General features: G+C 42.3%; 1 protein-coding gene across 2 annotated transcripts in view; it reads left to right on the top strand.

Annotated features, from left to right (window-relative positions):
• The first annotated feature begins 414 nt into the window (after positions 1-414).
• Positions 415-26,724, top strand: part of LOC126259446 (uncharacterized) — a 369,777-nt gene continuing 343,467 nt past the window's right edge. The window contains exon 1 of one of the 2 annotated variants that reach the window (XM_049956263.1): positions 415-460. In XM_049956263.1, the coding sequence (XP_049812220.1) occupies positions 458-460 (3 nt within the window). In that variant the 5' untranslated portion in view covers positions 415-457. The remainder of the gene's footprint in view (positions 461-26,724) is intronic. The other variant, XM_049956264.1, reaches the window with a different exon arrangement.

Consider the following 26,724-nt stretch of genomic DNA (forward strand, 5'->3'; position numbering starts at 1 on the left):
TTTCACCCGTTAATTCCTGTCTGTCGGGTGTGATAGCTATACTTGTATCATCGGCAAAAAGTACCAGCTTTGCATCTTCGTGAATATAGAATGGCAAGTCATTAATATATATTAAGAACAGCAGAGTAGTGACATGACTGCTGGCATACTCCCCCGTATCCCTCTCACGTGAACGGATTTAAGTAATAAATAAGAGAGAGAGAGAGAAAAAAAACCCTGGTGGTTTGAGCTGTATGGTTGACGATCGAATGTCGCTCAACACAGCAGTCACCCAGCTCGCACACGTGTCACCAAGCGTTCGGTTCGAAGTGCCGCCTCCCGCAGCGCCGCGGTTGACAGTTCGCGCATGCGCCGTGCGTCCAGAGCTTCACAGCGGTCGGAGTGACGCGGGAGGCTCCAGTATGACGCTTGCATCTGTGCAGTGAGGATGTCGCGCCGGCCGCTACCGTGAGTACACATGGTACATGTCCCCTGCATCTGTCACGCTGGCGCCGGCGGCTGCATAAGGGCTGCATTGTCCGTCAGCGACGAACCTCTTTCTCTTAAGCAGTGGCTGCAAACGTATTGGGATCATCGATCTAACCCGCATCGCGTGTTTAGTTGGTATCAGCGCAGCTGTTTGAACAATTTCCTGCAGAAAATTTGTGACAACTCCATGCTCTTTTCCTTCACTAGCTTCTATGTTCTGTATCAATCTGCCGTGATCGATGAATCCTAAAGAATTTCAACGACAACTGTGTCACTGCGGATTCGGCTTCGTCTGACGAAAGTGTGCTAAACTTCATATTAGTGCCTTACGACGAGAGAGCTATGAAAATATGTGTTATAGTTATTTGTGTTAGGAGCGAAAAGTGAGTTTGCTGAGCCAGAAGCGCTTGTATTTAATATGTCACTCTTCCTTATGCCACAGATAAGTGAATCATGATTGAGTACTTATTACTTTCTATCATCTCATTCGATTCCGTTTCTGTCTTATCTACAGAGAGGTATGTAAACTGTTGCTAGTTCGACTAGTTCTGGAATACTGTTGATGCGTCTGAAGCTTTAACATGTGCAAATGACTTACGAAACAGTACAAAACTGAGCTGCGCAAATCGTAACATCATTATTTACTTCAAAATATTAAATAAAGTCCGATGGCGAGAAACGTACGATTTCTTAAACACATATTTTCACGGAGACCACGAACATACAATTGGAGTAATTGACCTGAATACAGAAATGTGCGGTAACCGATTCTGTGAGTTGCGAATAGAGCAAAAACGGAGCCAGATGTAACTAACACCATTTAACATAGCACTGCTCAGTGGTTTCTGGGGTAAAAACTAGATGCAAATGTGTCCTTGTGTCAATTCAAATTTTTCTGACTTTAATACAGAACTGTCCAATATATTTTAGTTACAATATGATTGGTAAACGTTTCTGACGCTTGCACTAAAGAACATTTTGTATATACCAGTTTCCGTAGCATAACGCCCCTTTACCACCCTAAACCATACTGCAAACGTGACGTGCTAGAATTTGCATGTGGAAAGATGAATGATACGTGGATGGAGACTCCTTCAGGGCCACAAAGAGTGAAGTACCTGGAAGCCGCTCCGTCAGATCTGTTCTAATGTTATAAGAGCGAAACTAATTTCCAGAGACGGAGTTTCAATATGATGACAGTGTTTTGTAAGAGTTGACCAGAACTGATTTCGGCCTACTTTTTACAGTACTGGTTCTATCCACCAATCTACCAACAGCGCTCTTGAGACTGCGAAATTCTAGTCTGTAGTTGCCTAAGATTTGTAGTCTTACATTTTATCAGTTAAGTGGCGTATATTCGTGTTTCATCTTATTGGTCGGGATAAAATAAATAAATAAAGAAATCTAACAAGCCAGCCTGTCGAACACACTTGTGTGTCTTGTATGCACGTACATCAGAGGCGGAGGCTCAAATACATTGCCATCCATCATGACACATGTTTTACGTGGTTTCCCTGTCACTTAATGTAAAAGTTTGGGTGGTTTCATTGCAAACCACAGAATTGTTTTCTGTATCCATTCTTGTCTTGTACGAGCTTGTACTCATCTTCAGTGGCTAGAAGTTAAAGCCTGTTTAAGTACAAAATGTTGGAAATCGTCTGCAATAGATTTTAGATTAAATGTGACGTATCGACACAGTATGAACAAGATTAAATGTCGAACAAGTAAAAATTAAAAATATTTTATTTCATCTCGTTCGTGACATTGCGTGAAAGTTATGCTATTAAATTAATGTCCTACCTGCATATATAAATTCACATATGTTTGGTTGATTCATAGCGGTAAAAGTACGATGTCACTGTCTGGCGTCATATTTTGCAACAATATATGTGAGACTACTTCCACAGAAATGTCAAGTTAATGGTGTTTGCAGAGAACCCCGACATTATTCATGGTTCACCATATGGACCAGGACGAGTTACTGACATTTTTGAACAAATCTGTCATCATATGATAGTTTTTCTGCTAACCGTAGTTCCTGTAGCCAGAAAAAATAGTTATCACTTGTCACAATTAAGCTTAAGGCAACACACAAGCAATTTGTAGTCTTTAAGCTTGAGTTAGAGATAATAATAGTGATGACACCTGATGCGGCATATGCGGTCAGATACGTTGTTTGTGGTGGTATTCTTAAAGCACTCAAGAAGAATGTTGGGGTGGATCATTCGGAAAGGTCACAGCCGATTTTCTTTTCCCTTGCTGTACAAAGCGCCTTCCGAAAGTAAGTTAAATATGCGTCCCACGCTAAGACTATTACGTAACAATAGTGCTGTTGTCGGAACAGACTATATGTTCCTGGTTTCCTGCAGACTCAGTTCGGCTGCGGTACAGGTTTCTAGTGCATCGCAATGAGCGAGTGCAATGGCTCGCCAGCTGAAAACGTATTCGAAAGTTGAAGTACGCGGGGCAGTACGGTTCTTGTTGACAAAACGCTTAAATTTCGTACAGATCCGCCGTAAAATTATGGCGATAAAAGAATCAAATGCAAAGTCGCGTCCAGCTGTAGTGAAACAGCGCCAACAATTTAACCAACGCTGTACTGATTTGGATGATGTTAATCGAAAGTTAAGATCCACGTGATTTCCATATTGGGCAAGCTGAAAGAACGTCTGGGAGGAAAGATTTTTCAACCATTAGGACGTTCATGCAGCGGTTACCAAGGAGTGGATTTCTAGCCGCGAGGAAATGAACGATTGGTATAACGTTCCAAGCGTTGTTTACAGAAACTTGGTGACTTTGTTGAAAAATGACGTGCCTGTCACTTTGAAATGTAGCGCAGCATTCAGTAAAAATTATTCAGTCTGTCTTAACAGTCTGCAACTTATTTTTTGAAGTCCCCTCTTATATCTGCTATTACTGTAGGGATATTTTTTAATTGAAATATGTTTCAATAGATTCTTGCTAAGTTTCTTACGATATTAACTCTGTAAACGGTTATTTTAATGTCGTTATAGATTTGGGTGGTTGAGCTTGTAACCAGGAATTGAGTACACCAGAGACTTAAATTTTATACTACCAGTATGAAATGGAAAGGCAAATGGTAAAAATTATCTTCTTCCCGTATCTGTTCTCGTATTGCGTGTATTAGTGTGGTTAGGTAATCTCATGTAAAGTTCATGTCATCTAAACTCGTAGATTGTGTATATTTTTATTGTTTCTTTCAAATACAATCAGTCAAAGCATTTTGTTATGATCAGGACAAAACCGAAACAACAATAACAACATCCGTTTTAATGTGAAATTTAATTAAAGTCGTCTCTTTGAAGGTCGGACTTTTGAATCCAGAGTCATTCATTCATAAAGTCAATTTACATAAATCATACACATGCAATGTATGAATAGTATGTGTATCTGTACACAGTGTAGCTATTGTAATTTGTTGTGAATGAAAGCACACACGACACTAGTGTAAAATTCTACAATATTTATTACTTATTCCACAGAGGTTTTCGGCTGTTTTGCTATCATTGGGTACCAAAGAAAAAAAAATCCGGCGCAGTCAAATTTTTGTAGGATAAAAAATTTTGAACTAGTGCACCTAAAGATTATCTCTGTTTCCAGCGATGAAAATTATTGACGTTTGATTTGGGAATAAAACGAGGGGAATTATTTAAGTGAAAATGCCATTTAAGATTATTTAACTAAGATAAAATATGTGACACATTAACTAATGAAATAGTCAGCAGATTAAACTGTTCTTAGAAGAAAATAAATTGAACAACGAACTTTGATGACATGTTCAAAGGGTGTGACTGAATAAAATAATCTTGTCTTCAACAGGTCCTAAATTACACCTTTGGAACATGTCACCAAAATTTATTGTTCAGTTTATTTTCTACCAAGTATATTAACAATTTTCACATTTGGAAATCGGATGCATTAGTTTAAAATCTTTGATCGTACAACAATTTCTCTTCGACACATTTATCTTTGTATTTGAGGATGGTGTAATAGTCGAAAACGATTTGGGAAATAAATAACAAGTATTGTAGACTAAGACACCAGTGTTGTACGTGAGTGTTTTCATTCACAATGTATTAAATATCCGTCCAAGAACTAGGGGTACAGTCAGTCAATGCTATTACAGTGGTCTATATTTGAAGATCACATTTTATAACAGAATATTATCACAAAAACAGTTTTTGATTTTAATTTTTCTCTTCCTTTTTTTTATTTCTCAATTTTACCACGTTGATTCCAAAATTATTTCAATAATATTGACACTTTTTTTCTCAGAAATGGAAGGCGTAATTATTAATAACAATGGATATTAACTGCTCTTTTATCGAAAGTTGAACTCCCACTCCATCTACACTCTGGTATGGATAGCTGACTACTACTGGAAAAAAAAGAAAAAAAAAAAAGAAAATGTAAAGTTCCAGATTACATTGACTCGCGTAACCCATATTTTATGTCGGCGATTGCCGTCTCACTGTCAACATTTGAACAGTCTGTTGTTTGGACATTGCTTTGCTCTCTTGGTTTTGCTTGCATGCGGCACCTGTGTAATGTACATAACCATAGCGCTCGTTAAAAGTGCTGGCGTCGTTTCCCACATTCTAATTTCTTCTTAGATAATGTCGTTCCACTGACTTCTCTCACAAGATTGTGTGAGCCATAATTAATACTAAATTACGTCCATGATACTGATGTAGTTTTACCAATTTTCTACCATATTGTCTTTCACTATTTCAATGTGCTGCTAAGAGCGATGGAGTAATAGTTATGACACAGGATGCACATGTGAAAGTAATGAATTTCTGATATTATTATCGTTATTATTTTTTTTATTACTATTCGTTCTTTGATAATTTTGTATAATGATATAGGAATGTCACTTCTAAGACAGGGAGTGCAGACGTCATATGCAAACAGATTTTTGTTTTAATTGTGTAGGAAAAGAATGTTTGCGTGCTAATTCTTCCATAAATCTCATCACATCTACACACAATTCATTTCGCTCATGTTAATTCACACACTCACCTTGACTCATAAAATCATTGTTGCTCTTCGCCAGACTCACTTGGACAGCACCGAATCAATCACCAAAGCAGCAGTAGGAATATTTTTTACGTAAAAAACTGTTGTAAACACATTAGATACGTTCTCGATCAAAGCAGCTGACTAATGTCCCTACGAATAATGTATGACTCGCTTTCCGGTATACGGGAATGGGGAAGAATGCGCCTACGAGAACATGTGAAATAGCTTATATGTTAGCCGCAAAATCATCTTTTGACTTTTCGTTTATCCCGTCTAGTAGGGCGTCCGCTTTTCCGCGATTCGGCAATGATGTGATATTTTTAATTAAGTTGTGATGCTGGAATGGTAGACACAGGAAATGTGTTCACTATGCTATTTTATCACTAATCGGGCAGTTCCAGTGCGCCTTAGACAGCGTGGTGTACCTGAGGGTAATTCGTTGCAGATCTCAGTAAACGGTTTCTTGTAGGTGGCAGGTGGATATCTTATCAATTCCTGATATTATTATTATTTTTTTAGAGAACAATATTTTTATTGTGACAAATAAAGCAAGGTAACCTATTAAGAACCCCATTCCTGACTAAGGCGTGCTTGACCCGGACGCTTCCGGCATCTTATATTGTCTTAAGGCATTCGCATAAGAAAAATGTTGGAACTGCCTGATGTTCGGAGCGGTTAGGGAAAACTGGTTTCTTGTCTTAAAATATTCAGCTCAGAAGCATCTTTCTCTTCTCTTTTTTATATGAAAAGTTAGGCACGCGCCATTACCTTAGTGTAGGGTGTCCATTTCATTTTCATTGAAGAAGGGGACATTTAAAATAAATTAGAGAAGAACATGGGACAATGAAGATAAAAAACGGGACATAAATATTGCATTGACTAAATTTAATACACATACGGATTGAAAAGTTTTTTAACAACTGCTGCAGTACAGTCGATTGACTTAAAGCTATGGTTATGCATTGCACTGTGGTATGCAAACGTAGCTTCTTGTGCTGCCAACTGCCTATCCATTTCTGTTACTGATTTTAAGTTTACATAGTAGTCACTCACGCATTTATTTGCTCTTTTCGTTTGATCACTCATGCGATGTTTCTTCGTCTTAATGTGATTCACAATGTCAGACCTTCCACCATGACCAATAGCAAATTTTGATCTGCGCAACGTGCATTCTACAGTTTCGCCACTACCGATCATAAAAGGAAACTCGCTTCTTATATTGCTGTTAAAATTACACTTCCGTTTTGGCATAATGAAATAGTGATTGCACAGTGCAAAACATTGTGTGCTACGAAAGCCAGAGAACAAGTATGAGTGGTGTAGAGTATCTCTGGACCGAAAGGACGGATTCAGTGGATCGATTTAGAAGAGAAGAATCTTCGTTGTTATTCGTAACCTATAGTGCCTCTAAAATTACTTGCGATTTTTGACAGTTCGGTACATGATGGGGGTATGCTGAAGGTAATCACACGCTGCCTAGCGTAAATAAGTGCGCAGTTAACCAGTAGCGTAAAATACTCTAGCCAAGCGGAATCATAAAAAAAACGGGACATTTGAGCGTCCCCAAAAAAACTTTCGGGGCAGCGGGACATTTTGGTAAAAAACGGGACTCTCCCGGGAAAAACGTGGCGAATCGACACCCTACCTCAGTGCTAAAGGGCTGCAAAATACATCCAGGTTCGATTGGTTTAGCTTGCTCTTTTAATCTTAAAACGTGAGTCACAGAAGCAAAAAAAAAGAAAGATTTTTAACAATCACTATTAAGTGCGTTGCAGTGCGCAACGGCCTTTTATTTCTGCTCATTTTTTCAGTGTACGAATACACGTAGTTAGTATCTAATGACAAGCTGATGATAGTACAAAGAAGGTTGGTGTGTTTGTTACCCGTCTCAAAACGAAAGTACTCTAGAGATTATTTTTAAATTTAAAGTCCATCCTACCCAATCGAAATAATTTTACTAGAAAACTCCTAGTCACCATATTGTTGTGAATCTAACTCTGAATGTTGTTGTACGAGATAATGAAATTTTGTCTGAATTTTTTCTGAAGTTTTAGTTACAGTTAAACGGAAAAAATTAAGGCTGGAGTTATTTCATAAGTACAAAAATGTTGGTTGTCGGTGAACGATGGGGAAAGAGTCAAACTGAACTATTTTGTTGTCTGTGTCGTATGGTCTCGGTGAAACAACTTTGTTGTTATTTCGTGTTCTAGACTGCTGCCCTACGCAGATCTAATTATTTCTCAGGTCTATTTAGAAAAGGCCATTTACCTGCGAATAAAATCTTTTTTAAATCAGAGGTCTCACTTCGCATTATAGAAACACGCTTCTAATGTCGCACTACCATTGGCATTTTCAATTAAGGCTATAGGACATTGTTGAATCAAATGAATTCTACTGCACTGCCAGAACAGAGCAAAAGTATGCATATAACTCAAGCAATGTGTAAAATCTACCCAGTGTGCTTCACATTAGGTGAAAATGAGCACAACCACAAAAGAGGACGTTTAGTAGCATTTAGGGTACGCTTAACGTAGTTCCAGCGATGATTAGAACGTTCCCTTTCACATCTGTATGCTATCAGACTTTGTGTTCTGTCTCTACTGACCACGTCTTTGATTGTCTTACTATTTAATTTCTGCAGGAACGAGGGTAAATGTCGCCCTGTGCCCCTGGCGGAAGTGCCAGAACTACACTCTACTTCCCCCTCCCCCCACCATCCGCCTTAAAATTACATTAGCATTACTGAAAAATATTGATGAAAAATATTGCGCACAATAAATTACATGTACCACTGTATTCGATGAATTACAAATTATAGGAACTTCCTAAAACATTTAAAGTAAAGGAAGATATTCAAATGCTATCTTTTCGTTTTAGAGGCCTCTCTCTCGCAGTCACTGTTTTTACTCTTTGTGGCCTCGATAAACCGTCATGTAAACAAAACCACAATTGTTACAATGACCACTGATGATGCTTTTAAATGAAGCGAAACGCCTTTGTTTAAATAAGAAAATGGCAAAAACGGCGTAACTCCTTATTATATGATACAAGGGAGTGCAGAAAAGTAATGCCTCAGAATTTATGTGACAACAAAGATTAACATTTCAAATCTTTATTCCTCATTTCTGCATATGTATTTATCAGCATACGAACACACTTCCCTCAACGATAAACCAGTTTGCTGATATCATCACTGGTAGAAGTCGGAGCCACAACCTCATCTCTGTTTGCACCGCTTCAAAGTGAAGTTCGGGGAGTGTTCTTTAAGTTATTGTATCTGATGAAGATCAGAAGGAGGCAAGTCAGGACTGTATGGAGGATGAACGATGATAGCGAACCCAAGGCATCAGATTCTTGCCGATGTCGCAGTGCATGTGTGTGATCGCTGAAGGAGAGGTTGCGTCATATGTGGACGAACTCTTCGAATTCGAAATTCGACATCAGCTCGCTGTTTCTTACGCGTCGACACCGCCATGTTATACGCTATAATTTGGAGCCCTCTTGAGGCAAAGCTGCAAATATGTAGACATGAAGAATAAAGATGTAGAATGTTAAATAACGCTTGTTTTATTTGAAAAGCGTGAAGAGTTTTCACACAAAAAATTCAGAGACATTATATTTCACCGAGCGAGGTGGCGCAGTGGTTAGCACACTGGACTCGCATTCGGGAGGACGACGGTTCAATCCCGTCTCCGGCCATCCTGATTTAGGTTTTCCGTGATTTCCCTAAATCGTTTCAGGCAAATGCCGGGATGGTTCCTTTGAAAGGGCACGGCCGATTTCCTTCCCAATCCTTCCCTAACCCGAGCTTGCGCTCCGTCTCTAATGACCTCGTTGTCGACGGGACGTTAAACACTAACCACCACCATTATATTTCATGTAGCTCTTGTACGAGTATAGTAAATTAAATAATATAATTTTACTTTGTAAATCATTGCACTGTTCTGAAACCTGGCAAACCCAGCAACAGGGTAGAAAACTATCGCCCCATTTCCCTACTCAACTGCTGCTACAAGCTTTTTGAAAGGCTAATATATAACAGAATAAGTAGCGCTATCTTGGAGAACGTTCTAGTTGATCAGGCAGGCTTCAGACCAGGGCGTAGCTGCTGCGACCAAGTATTGTCTCTCACATCCTTCATAGAGTCAGGATACCAAATGAAGCAGAAAACATCTGTGGCATTTGTTGATCTAACTGCCGCCTTCGACACTGTGTGGAGGGAAGGCCTTATCTACAAATTTCTCCGCATCATTCCCTGCAGAACAATGGCTCGACTGATTAACAGCATGCTAAGTGATCGGAAGTTCCAGGTAATCACTGGAAGCAACATAAGTAAGGAGAGGAAGCTGAACATCGGATTGCCTCAAGGATCGGTTCTCTCACCCTTACTGTTCAACCTATATCTATCTGATCTACCTGACACTTCGTCCAGAAAATACTGCTATGCCGATGACCTGGCTCTAGCCGTCAAACACCAGGAAATGAAGACAACAGAAGAGATTTTAGCCAATGACCTGTCTGCATTAGACAATTACTTCAAAATCTGGAGACTCCAACCCAGTGTGAGTAAAACAGAAGTGTGTTGCTTCCATCTAAATAACCAGTTGGCGAACGTAAAACTGGAGGTAAGTTTCAGAGGCAGAATTCTTCGTCACAACTGGAACCCAAAATATCTTGGTGTCATCCTGGATCGTACACTATGCTTCAAACACCTTCTTAACTTAGCTCAAAAGCTGAGGACTCGAAACAACATCCTCCATAAGCTATGCGGAACTACCTGGGGATCTACAGCAACCACCCTGCGAACTTCAGCTCTGGGCTTGGTATACTCAAGTGCTGAGTATTGTGCACCTGTTTGGATGAATAGTCATCATACAAGGCTTGTTGATACCCAGCTGAATACGACAATGTGCATAATATCTGGCACAATCAGATCTACTCCAGTTTATTGGCTTCCACTGTTAACCGGTGTAATGCCTCCTGATCTACTCAGATGTACTGCCCTTATGAGAGAATTCCACAAGATCTCCAGGAATTCTAACCTACCCGTGCATAGCGACCTGCCACTTTTAAATCGCAAGAGACTGAAATCACGTCATCCAACTCTGTGCGATGCTGCTGACATGGTTGCCAAGAATTTCAGACCTCTTGAAGAATGGAAAGGTCGGTGGGAAGCAGTGACAGATGTGCACCTGCATAACATCTTCTCAGGTGCTAAACTTCCAAGTGGATTCGACTTACCACGCAAGACGTGGTCTACTCTCAACAGAATCCGTACCAGCCATGGGCGATGCAGGGATGCTCTCTTTAAGTGGAAGAAGCTGCCTGATCCAGCTTGTGACTGCGGGGCTCCATACCAGACTGTTCACCACATTGTCAGTGAATGCAGGATTCGAACCTATCACGGCGCCAAAGAGGACTTCCTGCTAGCAACTCCAGATGCAGTGCGCTGGATTGAAGGACTGGATATTCAGTTGTAAAGACAAACTTAAGTTTCTTGTGTGTCAATATGTACATATGTATATGTAATTTCATGATATGTCTGTATTAGCCATACGCTAAATAAATAAAATAATTGTACTGAGCGAAACAAACGCGTCGATTAGGTCACTGAAATAAAGTTCAGAAGCTGTGAGGTGCTGTTTCCACAAGAAAGTGAGATTTGACTGTCTGCCTGTCTGCTGTCACCCACACCCCACCTTCAGTAATTTTTTTCATGATCTTTGATTTGATGAAATTACGTTCACGAGGCGCTGTTGTGGCTGGCATTGTCATAAACATCCTCAAAGCTATTTAGGTGGTTAGATATACAATTATTAAATCGTATTTCCGAAATATCTTCAAAATATTCAGTTGAGAAGCGTGACTGGAACTTGAAAGCTGTATTTCGATAACTAGCTCTGCTGCATCAATATATCTACTATATTTTGGAGTATCAGATACAGGACATCTATTTAAGGTTACGGTAATATTACATACTAGCCAACAAAATTTTACTTTTCTCTGTAACTGGCATGAAAGCAGCTAATCTTTATGTTTCCGAGTGTACTGAAAAAGAAAATGTTAATGCAAGTGCAAGTTTAGCTCTCGTTTTGAAGTTGTGATAACTTTACGTTATTGTCTACATAAGCTTATGCGTATATGTACTTCGGTGTTAACCCTCGGAGGAAGGCAACCACTTTGCCTGACGTTTGTAGTATATGCTGGTGATTCGCTTATTAGTGTCCTGCAGTAATCGGCTAATACTGATGCACTCCATTTTCCCTGGTATCTCGTTCCCATGCCCGAAATTTGCTGGTCGAAGCGTTCTCCGTGCTCATCGGTTACAACACCACAACTGTCAGGTACGAAGTCCAAGTCGGATATCTCCGTGCAGTTTGAATATCTACGGACCCACGAAAACCCCTTCTTTTATTTTCGCGTCACTAAGACGTGGAAATTTTTCGCGCAAACAGAGGCACAATTTTGTTTGAAGAGCAGAGAGAATTACGTCCCTGGATTCCACAAGTGTTTCGTGCATATCATTGTGAGGTCCTGGTTCAAGTTATTGGCGCTTAGGCCATCTTTCTTTTTATAATGAAGTGCTTTGGCACCGCTATCCGACAGGCACAAGAAGCAACAGAAATCTGCCATTTAAGCTTGTCATTGTTCAATCGCAATAACAACTGTTTCATGTAACTGGAATGACCCAAGAATAGCCTCGGAGCCCAAACGAGGGGCATCATTTGTTCCAACGTGCGCCACAATCTGCCTTTTGTTGCACGCTGTTTTCTCAATGGCTGCCGAAATAGCCTCTTCAGGATGCTAGAGGCTATTCCGGCGGCCATTGAGGGAACAGGGTGCAACCAACTGCAGGCTGTGGTCCACGTTGGAACAAATGATGCCCCTCGTCTGGGCTCCGAGGTTATTCTTGGGTCATTCCAGCGACTGGCAGCGAAGGCTCAGAAGACCAGCCTTGCGCCTGAAGTTTCAGCCGAGCTCAGAATTTGCAGCATTGTCCACAAAACTGATTGTGGCTCTCTGGTTCTGAGTCGAGTGGAAGGACTGAACCAGAAACTTCGTAGGTTCTGTGACAAGCTAGGCTGCTACTTCCTGGACTTGCGCCATGGGATTGAGAACTGTAGGGTTCCACTAAACAGGCCAGAGGCTTCTACTCACATAGCTGACTGTGTGTGGGGTGCACACAAGACTTTTAGATAAGGCGACTCTTCATTTCATCCAGACAACGATAGCTATAGGAAACCCAGAAGTATCAGTAAAAGATCGAAAGAAATGCCTCCCCATACAGGCGAGTGTATTAAAATCCTCATGATAAACTGCCGAAGCATTCGCAACGAAGTGCCACAGTTTGAAGCGCTCATGAAAAGCAGTGAAGCTCACATTATACTAGGTACAGAAAGCTTGTTGAAACCTGAAACTGATAGAAGGGAGATTTTTGGGGAAAATTTGAGTGTATATATAGAAAGGATAGGCAAAGGGGAAACGATGGTGGTGTATTTGTCGCAGTAGACAATAAATTCAAATCGACCGAGGTAGAAATTGAAGCTGCATGTCAGATTGTTTAGGCAAGACTTAGTACCAGGAGTGGGCATAAAATGATTATTGGATCCTTCTATCATCCAACAGACTCGTCTCCTGATCGAAACGAAAACTTTAGAGAAAACCTCAGTTCACTTGTACGTAAGTTCCCCAGTCATACTGTGATCATTGGTGGAGACTTTAATCATCCAACGATTAATTGGGAAAATTAAAATTTTGTTAGAGGTGGGCGTGATAAGCGATCCTGTGGAACTTTGCTAAATGTCTTCTCTGAAAACTGCCTAGAAGAGATAGTTATGAACCCCACTCATGATGGGAATACACTGAATCTAATGCAACAAACAGACCTCACATCTTTGAGCATGTCAACATTGAAACTGGTATCAGTGACCATAACGCGGTTGTGGAAACAATGATTACCAGAGTACAAAGGAAAACTATCGCAGGCATGAAAATATGTATGTTCAATGAACTAGATAAAAAATCAGTAATGTCATATCTCAATTAGGAACGTGAACTTCCAGCACAGGGCATGAGCATGTAGAGGAACTCTGGCGCAAATTTAAAAGAATAGTTGACCATGCACTGGATAGATATGCACTCAGTAGAATAGTTCATAACTGTAGGAACACTCCATAGTATACAATCACTGTAAAGAAACTTCTAAAGAAACGGAGACTGCTGCATAATAGGTGTAAAATGAAGCGTATGGCTATAGATAGAGAGATGCTGAATGAAACGCGTTTGGTTGTCAAGACAGCAATGTGTGAAGCCTTTAGTGACTACAGCAGCAGAATCTTGTCATGTGAGCTTTCACAGAACCCAAAGAAATTCTGGTCGTATATAAAGGCTGCTAGTTGCACCAAAGTTAGTGTTCAGTCTCTAGCGAATGAGACAGGAACTGAAATTGTGGGTAGCAAAGCAAAAGGTGAAATTCTTAACTCAGTTTTCAAATGTTCCTTTGTAAAGGAAAAAAGAGGAGAATTGCTCCAATTTAATCCTCGTACCACCGAAAAGATAAATGAAAAAAGTATTAGTGTCAGTGGTGTTGAGAAACAGCGGAAATCGTTAAAATTGAGCAAAGCTCCAGGCCCCGATGGAATACTTGTCAGATACTAACTGAATTTGTGGCTGAGTTAGCCCCACTTCTAACTTCAATCTACCGTAGATCCCTCGAAGAAAAAACAGTGCCCAGTACTTGGAAAAAGGCACAGTTCACACCTGTCTACAAGAAGGGTAGTAGAAATGATCCACAACACTGCCGTCCAGTACCCTTGACATTCATTTGTTGTAATATCTTAAAACATATTCTGAGCTCAAACATAATGTGGCATCTTGAACAGAATGACCTTCTCAATGCCTACCAACAAGGATTTCGAAACATCAATCATGTAAAACCCATCCCGCACTTTTATCACATGACATACTGAAAGTTTTGGATCAAGGCAACCAAGTAGGTGCAGTATTCCTCGATTTCCGAAAAACATTTGACTCAGCACCGCATCTACGCTTATTGTCAAAAGTACGATCATACGGGGTATCAAGCGAAATTTGTGACTGGGTTGAGGACTTTTGGTAGCGAGGACATAGCATTATATCTTGGTGGGCGAATCATCGGCAGATGTAGACTTCGGGTGAACCCCAGGGAAGTGTGTTGGGACCCTTGCTGTTCATATTGTACATTAATGACTTGCAGACAATATTAATACAATATTAATAGTAAAACGAGGCTCTTTGCAGTTATATGTAATGAAGCACTATCTGAACGAAGCTGCATAAATATTCAGTCAGATCTTGATAAAATTTCAATTGGCAAATGTTCAGAAACATAAAATTTTGCACTTCACAAAACGAAAAAAACGTAAGTATCCTATGACTATAATATCAATGAGTCACTGTTGGAATCGGCCAACTCACACAAATACTTGGGAGTAGCCCTTTGTAGGGATATGAAATGGAATGATCACGTAGGTTCAGTCGCAGGTAGAGGAGGTGGTTGACTTCAGTTTATTTGTATAATACTGAGGAAGTGCAATCAGTCTACAGAGGAGATTGCTTACAATTGACTCATGCGACTGGTTCTAGAATACTGCTCAAGTGTGTGGTACCCATGCCAGATAGGACTAACAGTGAATGTTGAACGTATACAGAGGAGGTCAGCACGAATGGTCATAGGTTTGTTTAATCCATGGGTGAGTGTCACAGAGATACTGAAGGAACTTAACGGGAAGACTCTTGAAGACTGACATAAGCTGTCCCGAGAAAGTCTGTTAAGAAAATTTCAAGAACTGTCCTTAAATGATTACTCTAGGAATATACTACAATCCCCTACGCATCACTCACTTAGGGACTGTGAGGATAACATTAGAATGAAACTTCCTGGCAGATTGAAACTGTGTGCCGGACCAAGACTCGAACTCGGGGCCTTTGCCTTTCGCGGGCAAGTGCTCTACCACTGAGCTACCCAAGCACGACTCACGCCCCGTCCTAACAGCTTTAATTCCGCCAGTACCTCGTCTCCTACCTTCCAAACTTCGAAGAAGCTCTCCTGCATACCTTGCAGAGCTAGCACTCCTGGAAGAAAGGATATTGCGGAGACATGGCTTAGCCACAGCCTAGGGGATGTTTACACAATGAAATTTTCAAAAAAATGGTTCAAATGGCTCTCAGCACTATGGGACTCAACTGCGGAGGTCATTAGTCCCCTAGAACTTAGAACTAGTTAAACCTAACTAACCTAAGGACATCACAAACATCCATGCCCGTGGCAGGATTCGAACCCGCGACCGTAGCGGTCTTGCGGTTCCAGACTGCAGCGCCTTTAATCGCACGGCCACTTCGGCCGGCAATGAAATTTTCACTCTGCTGCGGAGTGTACGCTGATATGAAATTTCCTGGCAGATTAAAACTGTGTGCGGGTCCGAGACTCGAACTAGGTACCTCTGCCTTTCGCGGGCAAGTACTCTACCACTGAGCTACCCAAGCACGACTCACGCCCCGTCCTCACAGCTTTAATTCCGCCAGTACCTCGTCTCCTACCTTCCAAACTTCGCAGAAGGTCTCCTACATACATTGCAGAACTAGCACTCCTTTCTTCCAGGAGTGCTAGTTCTGCAAGGTATGCACCACAATTACTCCTCGTCCTTTGGGCCCGTATGCCGTTGAATATCCGAGAAGTCGGGGAGGCAACTTTTCGTGAACGTTCTCGTACTGTAAACAATGTGGGCCTATAGACTCAACATGTTGTAGTTGTTGTTGTGGTCTTCAGTCCTGAGACAGGTTTGATGCAGCTCTCCATGCTACTCTATCCTGTGCAAGCTCCTTCACCTCTCAGTACCTACTGCAACCTACATCCTTCTGAATCTGCTTAGTGTATCCATCTCTTGGTCTCCCTCTACGATTTTTACCCTCCGCGCTGCCCTCCAATGCTAAATTTGTGATCCCTTGATGCCTCAGAACATGTCCTACCAACCGATCCCTTCTTCTAGTCAAGTTGTGCCACAAACTTATCTTCTCCCCAATCCTATTCAATACCTCCTCATTAGTTACGTGATCTACCCACCTAATCTTCAACATTCTTCTGTAGCACCACCCACCTAATCTTCAACATTCTTCTGTAGCACCACATTTCGAAAGCTTCTATTCTCTTCTTGTCCAAACTATTTATCGTCCATGTTTCACTTCCATACGTGGCTACACACCATACAAATACTTTCAGAAACGACTTCCTGACACTTAAATCTATATTCGATGTTAACAAATTTCTCTTATTCAGAAACTCTTTCCTTGCCATTGCCAGTCTACATTTTATATCCTCTCTACTTCGACCATCATCAGTTATTTTGCTCCCCAAATAGCAAAACTCTTTTACTACTTTAAGTGTCTCATTTCCTAATCTAATTCCCTCAGCATCACCCGACTTAATTCGACTACATTCCATTATCCTCGTTTTGCTTTTGTTGATGTTCATCTTATATCCTCCTTTCAAGACACTGTCCATTCCGTTCAACTGCTCTTCCAAGTCCTTTGCCGTCTCTGACAGAATTACAATGTCATCGGCGAACCTCAAAGTTTTTATTTCTTCTCCCTGGATTTTAATACCTACTCCGAATTTTCTTTTGTTTCCTTTACTGCTTGCTCAATATACAGATTGAATTACATCGCGGAGAGGCTACAACCCTGTCTCACTCCTTTCCCAACCACTGCTTCCCTTTCATGCCCCACGACTCTTATAACTGCCGTCTGGTTTCTGTACATATTGTAAATAGCCTTTCGCTCCCTGTATTTCACCCCTGCCATCTTTAGAATTTGAAAGAGAGTATTCCAGTCAACATTGTCAAAAGCTTTCTCTAAGTCTACAAATGCTAGAAACGTAGGTTTGCCTTTCCTTAATCTTTGTTCTAAGATAAGTCGTAGGGTCAGTATTGCCTCACGTGTTCCAACATTTCTACGGAATCCAAACTGATCTTCCCCGAGGTCGGCTTCTACAAGTTTTTCCATTCTTCTGTAAAGAATTCGCGTTAGTATTTTGCAACTGTGACTTATTAAACTGATAGTTCGGTAATTTTCACATCATTCAACACCTGCTTTCTTTGGGATTGGAATTATTATATTCTTCTTGAAGTCTGACGGTATTTTGCCTGTCTCATACATCTTGCTCACCAGATGGTAGAGTTTTGTCAGGACTGGCTCTCCCAAGGCCGTCAATAGTTCTAATGAATGTTGTCTACTCCGGGGCCTTGTTTCGACTCAGGTCTTTCAGTGCTCTGTCAAACTCTTCACGCAGTATCGTATCTCCCATTTCATCTTCATCTACATCCTCTTCCATTTCCATAATATTGTCCTCAAGTACATCGCCCTTGTGTAAACCCTCTATATACTCCTTCCACCTTTCTGATTTCCCTTCTTTGCTTAGAACTGGGTTTCCATCTGAACTCTTGATATTCATACAAGTGGCTCTCTTTTCTCCAAAGGTCTCTTTAATTTTCCTGTAAGCGGTATCTGTCTTACCCCTAGTGAGATATGTCTCTACATCCTTACATTTGTCCTCTAGCCATGCCTGCTTAGTCATTTTGCACTTCCTGTCGATCTCATTTTTGAGACGTTTGTATTCCTTTTTGCCTGCTTCATTTACTGCATTTTTATATTTTCTCCTTTCATCAATTAAATTCAATATTTCTTCTGTTACCCAAGGTTTTCTACTAGCCCTCGTCTTTTTACCTACTTGATCCTCTGCTGCCTTCACTACTTCATCCCTCAGAGCTACTCATTCTTCTTCTACTGTATTTCTTTGCCCCATTCCTGTCAATTGTTCCCTTGTGCTCTCCCTGAAACTCTGTACAACCTCTGGTTTAGTCAGTTTATCCAGGTCCCATCTCCCTAAATTCCCACCAAAAAGATGGGAATTTAAAAAAGACTCAACATAACATCAACAGATGTCAGAAGCATTCATATACGCTAAAATCTCAGTATCGTCGATGTTGTGCTTTGCGCCCTTATACTGTAGTTCCCAGCGCCTCAACTGTTTATGCTGAAATGGAACGCCTGGTACATCTGCCATCGCTCCTTAGAACTGAAACCAACCGATGTCGTGAACTGGTAAGACGATGGACTCGCATTATGGAGAACGGTGGCTCAAACCACCATCCAGCCTCCTAGATTTACGTGTTCCGTGACTTCCTTAAATAGCTTAAGGCGAGTGCTGAGCTGCCTCCTTTAAAAAGAAAACTTCTGATCATACCTTTCCTACCCGAATCAGAGTCTGTGCTCTGCTTCTAATGACATCGTCGTCAACGGGCGTTACGTCCTAATCCTTCCTTTGAAATGAACGATGCAGTGGTACGCCTCTATTTTTTGCCTACAGTATAGCTACAGATCCACACATCCAGTCAGTCAAAGCAGTAAACCTTCGTTTCCAATAAACGGTCCCGTCAATCCGCCGCGATACAAAGATATTCATCTTCAGCCTGCCGTCACCTGCCCTGAAACCGATGAAGCAAATTTTTGATGCAGTAGAAAGGGACATGCACTCCGGTTTTTTTTGACAGCCTTTGAGTGACTGTCAGCTTGGCTCATCACGTTTTTGTGTGTTTTCATATATCGACGGTTAACAGCAGTATTAGCAGAAAAGCGGCTGACAGACATTAGTGCTGATTGAAAGCTATCCTCAAAAACTAAGTCAAAAGAAGATTTATCTATGAAGTGACAAGCTCAGACTTGATTTAAAATGCTTAATTAGTAAGTTATGCTCTGAAACTTGTCTTACTAAAAATTATCCCTGAAATGGAAAGTTTGCGCAACAAAAACTATTTTCTCTCCTCAACTGTCTCGTTCTTCGGCGAACTTAACCTTGTAAGCTGAAAGAAAAGGCAGTTATCTGTAAATATAAAAGAAAATGTCCTGACTGACCCATGATCGCCCAGCCTATAGACAGAAACTTGACATTTGGAGTGGGTGTTGATCTTGTACTGTAGGCATCGCTTAACAAAGGATTTTTCGAAATTCTACCCCTATAAGCGTGAAACAGGGAATGAAAAAGATTTTCTTTCATATGGCGTTGTTAAGGCAATTTTGTAGCTAGAACTACGAAAACTAGTATTGGTTTCCCAGTCAGAAATAAAAATACATGTTTCATAAATTCAACCCCGAAGGGGGTGAAGTAGTGGGTAGAAGTATTAGGTTTTGAAAATAAATAAGAACTACTAAAGCATTTTGAAGCTACATTTATGAAAACTGGTATCTGACTTCTCGCTTAGAAATAAATATTCAGGTATGAAAGTTTCTATCGAAGTATCACCACAAGAGCTCGAAAGGCAGGGTTAACAGAAACCTCCGATTCCAGCTACCAGAATCGCTTTTTGTCAGAATTGCTTTCGGAGAAGACCAAGCATGATTCAATTGACAGATAGTCTCGGATGAAATAAACAACTAACCAGCATAAGAAAGAGGCGACAAGCATGAATGTGCCTGCACTAGAAGTGAGTTGTTGATCGACCGTTATGTAAATTTTGATACAACATCAGTAATTTGTCCAAACTATGAACTTAATTTCTCTCAACAATTATGGAAGGGAATCAGGATACGTACAGAAGGATCTGACGCCATAAAACACGGAACAACATTCCAATACTGTCAGAGTGCTCCCAGAAAACCAATATGGACGAAGATTCGGTGATTGGCAGAGAACACGGAAAGTAATCGTGGCTCTTAAATTCCCGCCTGCTCAAACGAGAGAGAGGCTGAAGGTCATTTCACAATGCGCGTAATACTACGGAAAATTTTGTTACCAACTCCAAGCTGTTGGCGGCAACTGTCTGTTCCCAGGCAAGACGGGCAGACCTCACTTCTCCAGACGCTGCTGCAAGAGTCAAACCGCAAAGCATCTACCCGAGACGAAGTCATCGGAAGCTTCCGTTACGTCGTTGTCCAAGCATACGGAACAAAGGAAAGGCTCGAAGGTCAGCTTATTTTAGGAGGATCGATAGCGGAAGTACGTCTACGTATCTGCACCCATCGTCTATTGTTACAGTAATATCAGTTGCTAATATCTTGTAATGTGGTAAATCTTAAGAGTGATGAAAGTTTGTTTTTGCTCATACGGCTACCTCTCAAAGTATGTCTAACCCAAAAGCTCATTAAAATGAACTGTTGTTGACATGTCCAGCGAATGGAAAGTTACATTGTAGGTCTCTTTTTAAATACTCCGAAGCAACGGATATGTGCGTTTCGCTGATATACAAGGTCCTTACAAAAAGTTCTGAGACTGGTTTTATTCCTGACGAATAAACAAAGTCAGTGCAGTAACTACTGTGGCAGCTTGAACTAGCAACTGCAAACAGCAGATTTGCATTAGAACTGTCAGTTGTGAGCAGGCAATTTTACGTAACGGACAAACTGGCGTAGTGTGTCAATGTTCCTTTATCGATAATCGCAATGGAGCAACATCTCTAAATCTATTCAAGACTCCCGAACAAAAACCACGACACGTGAACGCCTGTTGCGACTTGACCGATATGCCAAATGTACACGGTTCTTTTCTGGGGAACATCCCAGTAGGTGGCGAGACTGTGTTTACCAGTGCGAACCTACTTCAAAACGACAAAGTACTGAAATTCACATCAAGAATCAAGACTTTGACGATATAAGCGACATGCAGGCCAATGTGACACGTAAAATATCATCCAAAAGAAGGACTTATCTAACATTTTCGTATGCTTGTGTGAATCTTCTGTGTGTTTCAGTCAAGTGGAGGGAGGCTATGTAGAACACTCGAAGCATTACAAGTACTACCATCTTCACTTTTCGCTGTGTTTTTACAATCAAGTTTCGAAACTTTTTGGAATGACAGGATAGATTTTACTTGCTCATTTCATTCCATTTCCACAACCATTCTTAACTACACTAGACGACACCATACATCAAGAGCAATAATCATAATAACTGAGTAATCCGGGTGATTTTTTCCACCATGTACGAACTCTGGAGATTGATCGATGAGAGATCACCGAACAAAAAAAAGTAATGGACTTGTGTCCGAAAATGCATGGTTTCCATGCTAGAGACCATTTATTGAGTCATACATTGTTACAGAGACTGCGGTCTGATATTCGTTGTACCGTGCAGCCATAGTTACAGTATTTGTTGAAAATGGTTACCATGTGCCATAACGCATGCGCGTACGTGCCGCAGCATGTTCTGTCTCCGTTCACATCGGCCAGGCTGCATGCGAACAGTGTCAAAGGCAGCATGAATACGCTGATCCAGTGTCTCCACATCCGGAATGGGCTCTGCATACGCGATTCTTTTAAGATGGCCCCATAACCGGAAATCGCATGGGTTGATATCCGGTGAACTAGCAGGCAATGCAGACCCTCTAGTCCGATCCATCGACGAGAAGCGTCCGGACGTTCACGGCGAAGTGGGCTGGAGCACCATCATGTGGCAGCCACATAGCCCTTCGAATCATCAATGGCACTTCTTCCAGCAGGGGAGGCAAAGTCAGGAGCAAGAAACACCGATAGTTCCGGCCTGTTTGGGACTGTGATCCCAAAATAAGGTCGTCAATTATCCTGGCCCACACATTCCGGCTGCACCGATGCTGATGATTCGCTGTCACCACTCCGTGGGGGTTCTGCACACTATCCCACAGACGACAGATATGAAAGTTTAAGATACCACCCCGCATAAAGGTGGCCTCATCTGTGAATAGGATGGTTGACAAGAATCCCAGAATCGCGGTGGTCTGGTGAAGAAACCAGTGAAGCCGGCCGGAGTGGCCGTGCGGTTCTAGGCGCTTCAGTTTGGAACCGCGTGACCGCTACGGTCGCAGGTTCGAATCCTTCCTCGGGCATGGATGTGTGTGATGTCCTTAGGTTAGTTAGGTTTAAGTAGTTCTAAGTTCTAGGGGACTGATGACAACAGATGTTAAGTCCCATAGTGATCAGAGCCATTTTGAAGAAACCAGTGACAGAACTACTCCCGATGTGGAAAGTCCGTCGCTAGTAAGCCCTGCACACTGTGTAAGTGATAAGGGTAGTAACAATTGTCATGGAGAATGTTCCATTCGCTCGTCTGGCTTACCTTCTACTGACGGGCCAGCTGCCTGTTACTGACACGGCGGTCGCCTTCCACAGTGTTAATCACATTTTCCTCCAAGTCTCGTGTTCGAACATTTCGGATACGTCCTTCATGATTTCCTGCTCGCTGAAATGACCCTGTCTCAGACAGACGGCGAAACACTATTGCAAACACTGAATACTGTAGGTGTGGTCGGCGGTGATAGGTCTCCCGATACAACCCCGTCGCCCGTTGCCATTTGCCTTTCCGTAAGCAGACACCATGTCGGCAAGCTCTCGATTGGAATTCGGAATCATTGTGTACAACGCTGTAACTCATCAACTACAAGGTGAGCAGCAAGAGAAGTGAATCGGACACAATATTACCAATTACTATGGCAGGAGTGGGTTGTAGGGCATGACGCATGAGGACAATACCACCCTCTACGAGGAAACTTTGCATATTGTTAACTGTGGCTGCATGGTACAGAGCATATTAGGCCGCAGTCTCTGGAACAAAGACTGATTGAGTAAATGGTCTCTAGCATGCAGACCATGCGTTTCCGGACGTAAGTTCATTAGACCTTTTTTGTTCCGTATCTTCTTGTCGATCTATCCGTAGCTGAATGTCCATTGAGAGAGAAAAGCTTCTATCCACACTTCAACACGGATTTAGATTCAGGTATATCTTCTGAAGAAGGCTCAATTATTTGGGCTGAAACATAAGTAAAGGTTGGTTTCATTACCACAATCGAGGCTGATAATTTCTTATATATAACGTAGTGTTATTCCTTTCTTGGGTGCCGAAGGACAAACACCGCTAGACATCTATCGGAGATTGAAGAATGTCTATGGGTCAGCATGTCTGAGGAAATGGCGCGCCAGGTTCTTTGCTGGTCGCGATTCGGTACAAGACCCCGGTCGACGTGGGAGGCGAGCCACCCCAAGTGCGAGACTCTCGAGCACCCGCCCTATAGTCCAGGTCTCTCTCTCCATGCGATTGTCACTCCTTCGGTATCTTAAAACAGGCCTTGAAGGGTCGACGATTCCTGTCGGACGAGAATGTGCAGCGGACAGTTATGGATTTCTTCACGCTACAGGACACAGCGTTTCACCAAACGGGTATCTTCAACCTGGTCCGTCGGTGGCACGATTGCATCAATGCTCACGGCAGTTTTGCCTTATTGACATACCGATCCTGGAATGTACGGCTTCGATTGGAAACTCTTTGATCGCCCGTTACATAAAGCAGACGACGTACAGACCACTTGAGCGAACCATTCTTTAGTATTGCTAGTGTTTGGATAGGCCGCCAGGTCGTATTAAAAGAAATGACTGAAGCAATTCAGAGGCGTGCTGCTAGATTTCTTACCGATAAGTTCGTTCAACACAAGAGTGTTATGGAAATGCTCTGTGAACTCATATGGGAATCCCTGGAGGGAAGACTACTTTCTTTCTACTAAACAGTTAACAGAACTGACATTTGCGACAATACAGAACAAGCTTACTGCCACCAACATACATCTCACGTAACGACCGAGAATAAAGAAGGAACCAGGACTCATGTGGAAGCACACAGTCGTTTCTCCCTCGCTCCATCTGCAAGTCGAACAGGAAAGGAAATGACTATCAGTGATAGAAGGTAGCTTTCGCTGTGCACCATGTAGTGCCTTACGGAATGTGTATGTAGCTACAGCCGGCCGCGGTGGTCTAGCGGTTCTAGGCGCTCAGTCCGGAACCGCGCGACTGCTACGGTCGCAGGTTCGAATCCTGCCCCGGGCATGGATGTATGTGATGTCCTTAGGTTAGTTAAGTTTAACTAGTTCTAAGTTCTAGGGGACTAATGACCTCAGAAGTTGAGTCCCATAGTGCTCAGAGCCATTTGAGCCATGTAGCTACAGGAGAAAGGAAATATTAGAACACTTGCATCTGGTGTAGTATGGGTTGCACAAGTCCGCCCAGTTGGTCGTGCGCTCCAACGCACGGCTTTCCGGGCGGGAAGGAGCGCCTGGTCCGCGGCACGAATCCGCCCGGAGGATGTGTGTCTAGGTCCGGTGAACCGGCCAGTCTGTGGATGGTTTTTAGACGGTTTTCCATCTGCCTCGGCGAATGCGGGCTGATTCCCCTTATTCCGCCTCAGTTACACTATTTCGGCGATTTCTGCGCAAACAAGTTCTCGAAGTACGCGTACACCACCAGTACTCTACCACGCAAACATAGAGGTTACACTCGTCTGGTGTGAGTCGTTCCCTGGGGGGGTTCACCGGGGGCCGAACCGCACAATACCCCTGGGTTCGGTGTGGGGCGGCGGAGGGGTGAAATGGACTGCGGTAGTCATCATAGCGTTGTGGACCATTGCGGCTGCGGCGGGGACGGAGCCTCTCCGTCGTTTCTAGGTCCCCGGTTAACATACAATACAATACAATACAATGGGTTGCACAACACTGTCACTACTCTAATTAAGTAGATGATTCAGAGCGACTGACGGTATGTCTCTCTAAAAAAATGGCTCAAATGGCTCTGAGCACTATGGGACTTAACTTCTGAGGTCATCAGTCCCCTAGAACTTAGAACTACTTAAACCTAACTAACCTAAGGACGTCACACACATCCATGCCCGAGGCAGGATTCGAACGTGCGACTGTAGCGGTCGCGCGGTTCCAGACTGTAGTGCCTAGAACCGCTCGGCCACCTCGGCCGGCGATATGTCTCTTTTCTTTCTTGGAAAGTCAGTACTTTGTACAGGCTAGAGCGTTAGAACTTGTGGGGATGATTTACTGTTGAGTGATCTGTCAAATCAGTGTCAGTATCTTGTGGATGTTTAATTATGCAATGCCGTAACTTGTTTATCTTGTTATAGATGTTTATCGCTGGCCGCGGTGGTCTCGCGGTTCTAGGCGCTCAGTCCGGAACCGCGCGACTGCAACGGTCGCAGGTTCGAATCCTGCCTCGGGCATGGATGTGTGTGATGTCCTTAGGTTAGTTAGGTTTAAGTAGTTCTAAGTTCTAGGGGACTGATGACCACAGATGTTAAGTCCCATAGTGCTCAGAGCCATTTGAACCATTTCTTTATAGATGTTTATCAAATGATACGAAGCAAGAGGATGAAACTTGGTGCTGGCGCATAGTGTGTTCCACTCAAATAATACCAAAACGAGCCATCATGTTTAACGTCACCACTCGACAGATGGCTGATCATCACTTTCCCTTAGACATTGAGAAGAGCTTTGGAATTTGACATAGGAAACCAGTACAATAGCTGGTAGTCAGAAACCTCCAGTATTAGTTCTCCTCCACGCGACTGCAATGAAATAGAGTGACAATTCCTTCTATCAGCAGGATTTGGAGGCAAAACATCTGCGGCTAGCGCCACCGGATGGATGTGTTAGTGACCTGGGCTACGAATGCGTGTTTCTTAACGGTTTTAAAGTTACTTAACACCTTCAACTTTGTCCATTATAATTATCCGGGCTGTTATGCCGTGGTCGGTTGATGAATTTTCTCTCAATTGTTCTCTCATTGTTAAAAATGTAACGGAAAGAATAGGGAGGATCTTGACGAAGCGGAATATTACCGTAATTTACAAGCCCACCAGGAAGATACAGGAATGGCCGGCCGAAGTGGCCGTGCGGTTAAAGGCGCTGCAGTCTGGAACCGCAGGACCGCTACGGTCGCAGGTTCGAATCCTGCCTCGGGCATGGATGTTTGTGATGTCCTTAGGTTAGTTAGGTTTAACTAGTTCTAAGTTCTAGGGGACTAATGACCTCAGCAGTTGAGTCCCATAGTGCTCAGAGCCATTTTGATACAGGAATACCTTAAGCCTGCCAAGGACGCTCGCAAAACTTTGGAAAAAGCTGGAGTGTTTAGGATCCCATACAGCTGTGGTGATGTTTATGTGGGTACAACTAAAAGAACTGTTTCTAAACGTTTGGAAGAGCACAAGGGAAATTGTAGAAGAGGAGAAACGGAACGATCAGCTGTTGCGGAGCATGCTTTCCAGCCAGGGAACCAGCATATTCGTTTCGAGGAGACGCAAGTACTAGTGGCCACAAGCGGATACTACGAAAGGCTCTACAGGGAGGCAATCGAAATCGCTAAACACCCAAATAATTTCAACCGA

Source organism: Schistocerca nitens, chromosome 5 (genome assembly GCF_023898315.1).
Source record: "Schistocerca nitens isolate TAMUIC-IGC-003100 chromosome 5, iqSchNite1.1, whole genome shotgun sequence".
Lineage (NCBI taxonomy): Eukaryota > Metazoa > Arthropoda > Insecta > Orthoptera > Acrididae > Schistocerca > Schistocerca nitens.